The sequence below is a fragment of the Notolabrus celidotus genome, chromosome 1, assembly GCF_009762535.1.
Source record: "Notolabrus celidotus isolate fNotCel1 chromosome 1, fNotCel1.pri, whole genome shotgun sequence".
Taxonomy (NCBI): Eukaryota; Metazoa; Chordata; class Actinopteri; order Labriformes; family Labridae; genus Notolabrus; species Notolabrus celidotus.
The window spans coordinates 22,256,396-22,267,637 of NC_048272.1; the positions used below are offsets into that span (position 1 = coordinate 22,256,396).

Genomic DNA, 11,242 nt, shown 5'->3' on the forward strand with positions numbered 1-11,242 from the left:
CGGAACAGACAAACTAGTGACATACGCGTTTTTGTATTTTCGTGAGCACGAAGTGCGCCAATTGGAAGATGCAGAAGAAGAGGAAGAGAGTGGTTGTTGTGCGCAATATAATTCGTACTGATAAGATGTTTTCGACAGTGAAAACTTGACAAATGGCGGATCATACTTTTCATGCACCACAGGAGCTTCTTGTCCTTGAAGGACACCGTAGCTTCACTAACAGGAAGGGCGAGTAAGGAAGCGTTTCAATCTTGAATATGACTGCTAGATGTCGCTACATATTTCTACACACTGTTCCTTTAAATTGCAGATTAAGCTGCTCGATGGTTGAGAAGATGAATTTATGTCAGCCGTCATTCTTTGAGTGTAAGGTTGAGTCATATAAAAAAATAAAAGTGTCACCGTAAGATCAATTCTCCATCATTAGATTTTAAAAATGTAATACTAAAGAAGTCTTGGTGGAACATAAACATGATTCATACTTTAAGAAAAACTAAAAGACGAACAGACAAAGGTAATCTCAGGGAGCTGAATCAATGCGTTTGTTATTTGTTGTTTTACTCGTTTCCCTCCAAACATTATGAAACGTCTGGACGAGGATCTTGCTGGTGAACCAGGGCGAACAACGGCCTCAAAAAACCATCAATGACCATCATCATCATCATCATCATCATCATCATCATCATCAATGTTATAATCAATCCTTTACTTTACCCAACGACACGGTCAGAATGGAGCATGCTCTACGGTGGAGACAGCGCAGGAAGAGGAGAGAGAAAGAGATCACAATTATCTGCTTCATCAGCATTTACAGTTTCACCAGGACTGAGAAGGAAGAGAGGAGGAGGAGGACAGGAGGAGAGGAAGAGGAGGAGAGGAATTAAGGAGAGGAGAGAGGAGACACTTAAACCAGGGGAGGAAACTGATGCCACATTTCAGCCAACATGCTCCAGTTTTATCCTGTTTTTTTTATTGTTAACAAATCCCACGAAAAGACCAAAACCAACCGAGCAATGAATCCACTGACGAGTTTAAAGGTTACTGCTGCTCACGCTCTTTCCTTTTACTTTAAAACAGTAATAAAAGACGTCTAACTGATGCTTCTGTGCAGCTGGAAACTTGCAACAAGACTGACTCGAAAGAAACAGAGATTTTCAATTTCTGTAAAATAATGATCTCAAGTAAGGTGGTTAATACGGCGTGACAGAAGGGTCAAAAATGTAATGTGTTATAATACCATAAATACCACACAGAGATTTCACAGGTTATCTTTGACTAAACCAAAAGGAATATTGCACAATTACAGTCTTGTACCATCCATTCATCTAAAATAAAACAGTGATGGATGCACTGAAAACCTGTGAAGGCCTAATTATTCTCCAAACAGATCATTAATCATGATTTAGAAGAAAAACAATCATTTATGTGACCAATAATTTAACATTTCTGTTTTCTCATCATCTCAAAATCTTCTTTATTCCAGTCTCTATTATCATATGTTGTTAATGTACTCCCATTTGCAGCCAAGCTCCACTTTGGTTGTTCCAAATGTGGGAATTTCCATAAAAATAGCGCCCAAAAAAACCATAATTCCCTCCTGTTTGAGTAATATTTGTGTTTTAGGATTGTCCTGAAGCCTCCTTTCAAAATAAACAAGTATACTATGTTTGTGAACTATTCATTTATTCAGTAGGAGATAAAGAAAGTCGACAGGTTCAAATGTTTTTACAGGATTTGTTGTCAAACTATAAAACGAAGCATCAGTTTCCTTCCCTGCACTGACACAACAAAGTGAGTAAGACGGTGTCACAACCGAGACAGATACCTGTCTGAAAACCAGGTTATCATACGAGGTGAGGAAACAAAGAGACAGACAGTGAGGTCAGTTCAGGAGGTTAGACTTCATGTTCACTCGCGCAGATTCAGATCGGATAAAAAGATGCTGTTATCGACCTGAGCTGTGAGCTACAACATGCCACAGAGGTGGCTACTTGTCACCACAAGGGGGTGCTAACGAGCATGTTTAGTGCAGTGGTAGCCTGCCAGATGAAGAGGTAAACAGATGGACGGATGGACGTACCTATAGTGGATGGAGGTGTGGGAGAGGAGGGGCATGTGGGAGGAGAGCTGGCTCCAGAACCTGACGACAAACAGAGAAATGCATTACTATCAAAAATCTAAACATGGAACAAACTCTACCAGATTAACCTGCCAACATACAAATACTAGCTTAACTATTCTGTAAGAACAACACAGCTGGCTAACTAGGAATCTAACAAAGTCATTTGAATGTTTTTTGTTGTAAATCCTGTCAGAGATAACTAATTATCATTTAGCAGACAAATACGACAGCTGAGTCAGATTCAGTGCTTTGAAGGGCGCATTGGAAGCAGCATGTCGAAGGCTCCTCTAAAGGTGCTTTTCGACCAGCAGCTTCAGGAACTAAATGGTTCCTATGACCCATAGTTGTCTTTCACTGAGGCCTGAAGTCCCGTTGAGAATATGCAAATCGTGTAAGTGATGTATGTATAGCTTCAATTCTTGCGGCCGGATGTTGCTGATGGGCCGGACCTATTTCATGATTCTTTGCGCGCTTAATCAGACAAGAAGGTAGATTCTCATGCCGCTGGGTACCGTTGTTAAATATCTGTACTTGGTTTCGACTTATCAAATATTTAAATAGACAGCGCCTACTGCCGACTATTAAACTAACAAGGTTTAGTCACGTGGAGCGACCCTACCAGAGTTGTTGTTGTTCCTGACGGACACATCTTCTTCATTTTCAAAAGCCGACTGTCTGGACTTCTGCAAAAACAAGAACACATCATTCTTTCAGATTTCACTGAGGTCATCTTTTGGAAAACACAACATTTGATAGAAAGTTACAGAGTAGAAGTTTCTCCTGTTTTCACATCAGTCTCGAGCAAACATTAAAAACGTGGTGTATTTTTAAGTCTTCGTAAACATTCCTTTGAGTTTCTGTGTCCTGATCCACAGACAAGCTCTGTCATTTGAACAAACAGTAAACAAAAGAAAACTCCCGAGAGTCTCTGTTATTACAGACCTGTGTTGTTGAATGTTCAAAAATAACGGGCCGTCATGTTTGTTCAGATGTCGTGACGCGTCGCTCCATTGTTGTGTGTCTGTTTGTGCTTCATACCTTTCTCGCCAGAATCTTCCTCCTCTTCCTCTCCTCCTCTGAGCCGTGGTGAGACTGAGCTCTGGTCAGTCTCTTGTGCTGGTGGAGCTTTAAACAAATGATAAACCCAAGATTATTCTTCGAATTAAAAGGTAGACTTTCTATTCATTATCCCGCCCGTGCAGCGAAGAAATAAAAGAGTCTTTAAAGAAACGAGAGAAGTGACGCACCACTCTCTGCTCCTCTTGCAGTCTTTTCTCCAGACTCTCCTTCGCTGTCTTCAGCGCCTCTTTTAGTCTGCTGGGAATCTGGAGGAGTGGATTAAGATTATCGTTACTTATTAACACTTCACAACAATTTATCAACATATTGTTTTTTCTAAAATTTCTTCTTATACTTATTATTCTTCCGTTTGTTTCTGACAGTTTTCACAGCCTCCAATTTTTGTCCGATTTTCACCGTTCAACTTTTAAACTTCAGCTTCTTCAGGAGATAGGTGCTATATCTTTTCACATTTCTACCAAGTGACAACCTCCGGTCTTAAATATGAAGCACAACCTAACTTCTGTTCGGAGCTAGTGTGAGGTAAAGAGGTGGGCCTTTAGCCTTTTTGCTAACAGCTACAGGGTGCCTGCCTCTCAATCAAGTCAGCAATGCCCTTATTTGGGCAAAACTTGTAAGTTTAATATCTTCAAAAATACAGAGTTATAGAGAAATGAGATATATTCAGACCTAAACTGTTGTTTGAACCAGGCTGAAAACATGTTTATTTCTGCAGTAAAGATCTCAAAGCATTTCCATGCAAAGAAATGCATCTGTTCTCGCACTTGAGTTAATATTCTGCAGAAAAAAACATTCTGCATGCACGGACAAACTGAAAGAAGAAACAGCCTCTCACCTTGAGCTGTAGTTTCTCTGAGTGTTGAAGCTGGACATCACTGAACAACCTGCAGAAACACAAACAAGGACTCATGGGCGCCAAAGAATAAGAAACTCTGCTTATGTTCATCTTTTCTTTCTTATTCCTTCCTCAGACACAACATGGTGGATGAAAAGGACTCAGGTGAACTCACGGTGTCTGCATGAGGTCTGACACTGTTGGCATCCTGCCCTTACAGGCCTCTGTGGACAGGATGGACTGCAGCACTGACACTGAACAAACAAACACAAACAACATTAATACACGATAAATCGAAATATTGCCACCGGGAATAATGCAGATGTGTCAGCATCGTGTGTGTGAATGGACTGACCCACAGTCGTGAAGGGGACAGGGGGGAATTGCTCGACTGGGGTGCTGTCCGGTGGTCGGCCGTACGTCATCTCGTACAGTAAGTGTCCGAAACAGAAGACATCGATGCTCTCTGTGCTCTGCAAGCACACACACATCAAATGCTGAAGCTGGAAAATGCAACATGTTTCCTAACAGCTGGAGCATGCACGGACCTTTGAGTATTTCTATAAATGTTTCTGTATGAGTTTGACTTCAATGTCAAACCTAACTCTGAGTTTACATACGTTGATCTTCCTGAGCTGCGTGAATGCCGGCCGCAGCGCTGAGGGGACTCCCAGCATGCCGTTTTCTACCTCTGTGAGTCGACACACGCCATCGTCCACGATCACATTGGACGTTTGCAGGTGACCGAAAAACACACCACCGTCATGGAGGAGCTTCAGACCCTAAAAATATACACACAGTGTTAGAAAAAGAAGACACGTGTGTTTTTTCCTTCATTATGTGTGTGTGTGTGTGTGTGTGTGTGAGTGTGAGAGAGAGAGAGAGAGAGAGAGAGAGAGAGAGAGAGAGAGAGAGAGAGAGAGAGAGAGAGAGAGAGAGAGAGAGAGAGAGAGAGAGAGAGAGAGAGAGAGAGAGAGAGAGAGAGAGAGAGATTGTGAGTGTGTGTGTGTGTGTGTGTGTGTGTGTGTGTGTGTGTGTGTGTGTGTACCTCCAGGATCTGCCGTCCGTACAGTTTGATGTGCTGCAGCTCGAGGCCCTGACTCTTCTTTGGGTTGCAGTACTTCTTCAGGTAACTCTCTCTGGGCTTCACCTATACACAGAGAAGAGGAGAGTCAACACTTTTCACTTGAGTAACCACAGAGAGAAAGAAACATGTTGAAATCTGAGATACAGAGACGCTCTTGCTGTGAATCACTGATAAATCCCTCTCAGCTTACAGATATCTCTAAACCGAGACATCTCACATCTGTCAAACAAAGCTAGCTGAGAGATTGTTAGAAGACATATATGTACAAATGTAGAGCTTACATTAAAGATTATAATAATAATAATGCATCTAAAGTTTATTTACAGTGTACCTTGCATATGTGGTCCCTCAGAGAGCCTCTCTCACTGAACGGCCGGATGAGCAGAGCTGAAGACTCACTGGTGCTGGAGAACGACAGCGGACACAGATATGGAGTCTGAAGAGAGGAAGAGGAAGAGGAGAAGTTTGATGGAAACACTGGAGGTAAAATAAGATGCTAAAACTCAAGATATGAAATTAAACTTACTAAAATAATATAAATTAATGAGACAATAAAACACTAAAATATTAAAGAAGAACAAGAAACTAAGATGCTTCACTAAAAGTACATACAGCGAAATTAAACGGAATTCAATATTAAATATTAATAATACAATTCACTGGAATAAAAATCATCAAAATCAAATTAATAGCTCACATAATCTCACAAATAATTCACAATAAATTAATAAATAAAAACAAATTAAAATAAAGTGAATAAATACATACACGTATCTACAATAATTTAAAACAAGACAGTTTATGATTTAAAAATTGTGTTCACTCCTGACAGAAATATAATGTTTTTTAAGCGTTCACTTTTAAAGGAAGCGCTCACTGCACACACACAGAGTGTACTTACAGAGAAGCTGGTGAACAGCTTCATGGCTGATTGCAGATCTTTGTCTGAAAGGAACTTATCAGGGCCCAGGTCCACCTTCACACGCACACAAAAACACACAAACACACAAATTAAATGTATTAATTAACATCTGGTCTTAAATCAGTCATTAAAGGTCCTGACGTGACCTCTGACGCTCTTAAAGAAACTTTTCAAGAGCGGTTTAACTCAATAAACTACAGAAAGATGAAAAATCAGACATAGCACAAAGAAAATCAATCCTGTGAGCATCAAGTGTGTCATGATCACAACAAGTGTTTATAGAGCTCATTTTTTTCTTTATCTTCAGTTAAGATCATCACTTAAAGCGTATGGTGTTCCATGGAATGAACCACTAAAAACACATCACCTGCACTCTGTTCTGAGTATACAGGGTCAAACTAAGGGGTTAGTATCTAAATTATATACATTGTTATCTGTTTCTTCATATAAACTTTTGACTATTGAACATGTGTGACCAAAGATCTTGAACATCTGACAGTACTCCAACCACTGGACTGGGACATATCTGGAAACGTATAACCGAATCCTCCAAGAATCCCAACCACAGACAAATTAATCTCAACTTCTTACATAGAACCTATCTCACCCCCAGGAAATGTTTTTGATGAAACTCATCCCATCACCAACTTGTACACTCTGTACGGATGGACTTGTCGGATATTTTATGCACATGTTTTGGACTTGTAAAGATGTATCCTGCTTTTGGAACTTGGTTGCCTCCATACTTACAAAAATCTTGGACTGTGAAGTGCCCTGCACCCCCACCGTTCTGCTTTTAAATGATTTTTCTGTGCTTAAAATTTCTAGACCTCAAAAATGTACATTACTCGCTGGCCTAACGGCAGCTAAAAGAATGCTGGCACTACGGTGGAAATCACCACATTCTTTGTCAAGATCTCAGTGGCTTAATACGTATCTTGATATAGCTGTTATGGAGCTCTCAGTGGCCAAGATGCACGGAGCCACAGGAACCACTATCTCATCCTGGTTAAAATCCATAACTAAGATCAAAGAATATGTCTAACTTTATGATTTAAATGAGCATTATTACGGTATTACTTGACCATTTCCTTTTGTTGTTGTCTTTATTTTTATTTACATTAATGTTATAAATGATGTCATTGTCACTATTCACTTCCTTTATCACTATGAATTCCCTGTTGTTATCATACGGAGATCTATTCTGAGGTGGGGTGGGTTGGGGTGGGTGTTGCCATACCTTCTTTTATTTTATTTTATTTTATTTTTTCTTTGTTTTACTTCATGATATGCCTTGACTTATCCTATACAGTTGATATTTCATTGTGTTGCATATCTTTAAAAACAATAAAAAAAATTTGATCACAAAAAAAAAAGAAACTTTTCAAGAGCGGTTTAACTCAATAAACTACAGAAAGATGAAAAATCAGACAGAGCACAAAGAAAATCAATCCTGTGAGCATCAAGTGAGTCATGATCACAACAAGTGTTTATAGAGCTCATAGAACATCTGATTAAGTTTAAATTAAGCCTTATTAAATCTGCTCTGGACTCTGAGAGTCTCCTCAGCATGAGAAATGTTCACGGAGAAAGACTGAGTTCAGTCAGAGAGGAGGAGGAAACCTCTTCTTCTATTTCTGCCTCTCCGAAGAGAAACACGAGGAAGAGTCCAGAACATTTAGAGATTTATTCCTTCTTTAATCAAAGTCTGTCTTTCATGAAGGGTCATTACTTCTGCTGCAAGAGGTCACAAGTTACATCTGAATGCATGTTTGGAAAAGAAAACGCACACTCCAAACAGAGGAACATGAACGTCCGTCTGCAGACTGTGAACGATTGAAGAGTTAGGACATAACTAGATTTAGTGCAGGGATTATAAATCATGAAGAAAAGAAGGATTATTTATATATATAACTCTTAGGTCATTAAAATGTACATTTAGAAACCTTTGAAAATCTCACATTATCTGATCTCTAAGTTTAACCTAAGCATGCTGACGGGGCGCTCTCCTCATAGATCGGACTCTAAATCAGTCTTTCGTATTGAAGGTTTGAAGGTCTGATGCCAGCAGAGCTTTTAGTATACAGTACTGATTTCTGTCACACTCACCCAGCTCAGCAGATACCGCTCCTTTGGCTGCTCTTTGTTTTTGATGAGGAAATATTTTTTTCTGATCCTCCCAGCCTGAAAACAGAAGAACAAACAGCACCAATAAGACTTACGAATACGGTGCTCATGTTACTCAAAGCGGGGATCTGTGACCTTTGAGAGGAGAGGAATTCTCTTCAAGTTGAACTCATGAGGAACAGAAAACTCTGAGATTGTAACGCTCAGGGATTCTGCTGCTTCAGTCTCACTTGAGGTTGCTCATAGAGCAAACAAGTGTTACGCCTCGTTGGACGTTTTGGATCATGTGCTCATATTTAATATAAAGTCAGAAACACATTTTTTATAAGTTTGGACTTGGTCATATGTAATTCTCTGTTTCTCCACCTCTCTTTTATTTACTCTATGGACTTCCTGTTCTTGCTTTCTGAAGGATTTCAGAGTTTCATATCGAAAAAGTGCTTTTGTTGTATCAGTCATCTATCTCTTTAAATGTCAACCCCTCCTTTTATGTGTCTTAACTGTTTGTTTTTATTGTATTGTTGTTTAATGATCATTTAATTATTTATAAAAAAGCACTTAGAGCTGCATCTAAAGGTCTGAAAAGAGCTGTAGAAATGGAGTTTATCATCCATTCAGCTGCAGCACTCTTAAATGTGTTGCAGGCATTAAATTCAAAATCCGGCATCATCTTGTAAACATTTTGTTTGTGAAACATGTTGAATAAAGTTGTTTTTGTTTTTTCAATTTACAGCGGTTTTGGAGAGGATGATTGTATCAGATATATCAGGGAAGCCCACCTGTCAATCAAGTCAGCTGTGCCTCTTAATATGGAAAACACGTAACCTTAATATCTCCCCCCCCCACGTCACTTCCTGATTGCCAACCAATCAGAATCAAGAAGGGGTGGGACTTCTTATAACAGCTTTGTAACAATGGTGGGGGTCCGTACAGAAGAGAAAAGTCATCACACACTCGTTTTTTTGAGGTACAATTCCCAAGTTTAGAGCTGCTGCTGATGCTCTGACAATTTTTAAAACATTTTTTACAGTTTATTAATGAAATGTTGTTGAATGAAAGCAAATATAAAGCAAACAGAGCATTTAAAAGCAGAACTAACGTCACTTAGTGAAGCGGAAGTGCGAATAATGGTGAGAAGCGGCTGAAAATCTATCACAGTCAAACAGAAACTGACTGTGGGTTAAATTCAGATGATTAACAGACCATGAAGAGCTGAAGTTGATTAAACGAGAGGCCAATAAGAAGATAACTAAAGACTGCTGATGAAGTTAATCTTGTCAGGACAGAAAAACATCTCAGAAGTCTCTCTTAGGATGTAGTGATTAACATTTCACACTTTTTGAGGACCAATTGATCAATCAAGATTATACTGGGCAGGTTGTTTGATAGTAAACAGCTGATAGTGGCATCTTGTAATCAAACACAGCCAGGTAAGTACCATGTTAAACAGTCAGCTGCAGATTCAACAGAAGCTTACCCATGTCCTTCAGAGGCTCCAGGACCTCCCACTTTGGGTCTGACCTGAAGTACATGGAGACCTGCTGCAGAGCGATCTCTGAGAAATGAAAGCAGAAGAACACGCAGAGTGCACTTAAAGTCGTAATGTAATCAGTCCATTTTCTTAGTGAATTTGAGTCCACGTGCACCACAGACAGATGATTCTTCATCCTCTCATCGAACCATTAAATATACATTGTGTGGATTTATTTCACTAAAGCCCAATAAAGTGTACTTCCATCTTTAGTATTAGGATGTTAGAAAAGTATCAGAGTACGTGTGTGTTTAAAGTACATACTAGTATTAAAGGATTTATGATAGTGAATGTGAGTGAGGTCAAGTGGACTCACCTGTGTAGTTTGCAGCGTAGTTGTTGGGGTCAAGGAACTTCTTCACAAACAAGGAGCTGCAAAGCAAAGGATGCTGGGTAATAGAGTCCAGATATGCCTGCAGTCCTCTCTGCCTTTCTGCAATGAACTCTCTGTCCATGTTTCCGATGAGCTTCTTGGGAGGGAGAGGGAGGCTGATCCCACACACCTGAAGAAAGAGAGGGATCAATGTTTTTGTATTTATTAAGATGAAGTGACTTTAAAAGAGACAAACAGCAGGTTTTCCACATTCCTGTGCATCCCTGCGTCCTGTTGATTGAGGATCAGGAGCTGACAGGAGGTCAGGGTCACACAGAGACCCCTAAAGGAAACCAGCAGGCCCAACCTCAGCAGAAAATCTGCTTACTTCCTCGTCCCCACTCGAACGAAAACAAACAGCCTTGCAGAGTCAGCGACAGATAATCAGATCTATACTCTAAACTCAGATTATTCCCAATAAGCCAGATAATCTTACATTATTTAATACTTATAATCTGAGAGTTGTCGCTGCAGTTTTCTTGCAACACCTGGTCACAAGGTTCAGATGTTTAAGAGCTCTGAGCAGTTTTACAGCTAAGCTTCTCCGTGTCAGTCGAACGATCGTTTCAAGCTAAATGAGGTCGAAGTTTTTCACACGACATATTTCACATGGAGGAAAACGTTAGGAGAAGAACTTTGTTTGTTCACCTCGTAGCTCGTTCAACATGAAAACTTTAGGATTAAGTTTATCTGACACGACACAGCTGCAGGAGAACAGTTAAAAAAGTCTTTATTTATGAAGCGCCAAATCACAACAAATGTTATCCTCAGACTCTTTTCAAACAGAGCAGGTCTAAACCGTACTCTATGTTCTATTATTAACAAAGACCCAACATCAAGACAGGATAAGATCCAGTCCCATCTACAGACAGGACTCAGTCTGATCTCAGTTTAATCCACCATGAGTAGAGCACTTTGCAGCATTTATCAAGTTACAATGGCAAGGACAAACTTCCTTTAACAGGTAGAAACCTCCAGCAGGTCCAGACTCATGTTAGACACACATCTGCTGAGACCGTGTTGGAGAGAGGGATAGAGGGAGATGAAGAGAGAGAGAGATGCTAGTGGTGAGACGGTTTAAGCACATGCCCCATATACAGAGGCTATAGTCCCCATTGCAGAGGTCGCTGGTTTGATTCCAGCCTCGACCATTTGCTGCATGTCC

The 11,242-nt window shown here is 40.0% G+C and overlaps 1 protein-coding gene across 1 annotated transcript in view; it reads right to left on the reverse strand.

Moving 5' to 3' along the window:
* pxk (PX domain containing serine/threonine kinase) overlaps positions 1-11,242 on the reverse strand; it is a 31,946-nt gene that overhangs the window by 8,176 nt on the left and 12,528 nt on the right. Inside the window, 14 exon segments of the mRNA XM_034680646.1 lie at positions 2,081-2,140; positions 2,742-2,805; positions 3,161-3,247; positions 3,370-3,447; positions 4,038-4,086; positions 4,213-4,291; positions 4,393-4,510; positions 4,658-4,819; positions 5,086-5,187; positions 5,456-5,560; positions 6,026-6,100; positions 8,156-8,222; positions 9,647-9,728; positions 10,021-10,207. Coding sequence (XP_034536537.1) covers positions 2,081-2,140; positions 2,742-2,805; positions 3,161-3,247; positions 3,370-3,447; positions 4,038-4,086; positions 4,213-4,291; positions 4,393-4,510; positions 4,658-4,819; positions 5,086-5,187; positions 5,456-5,560; positions 6,026-6,100; positions 8,156-8,222; positions 9,647-9,728; positions 10,021-10,207 — 1,315 coding nt within the window.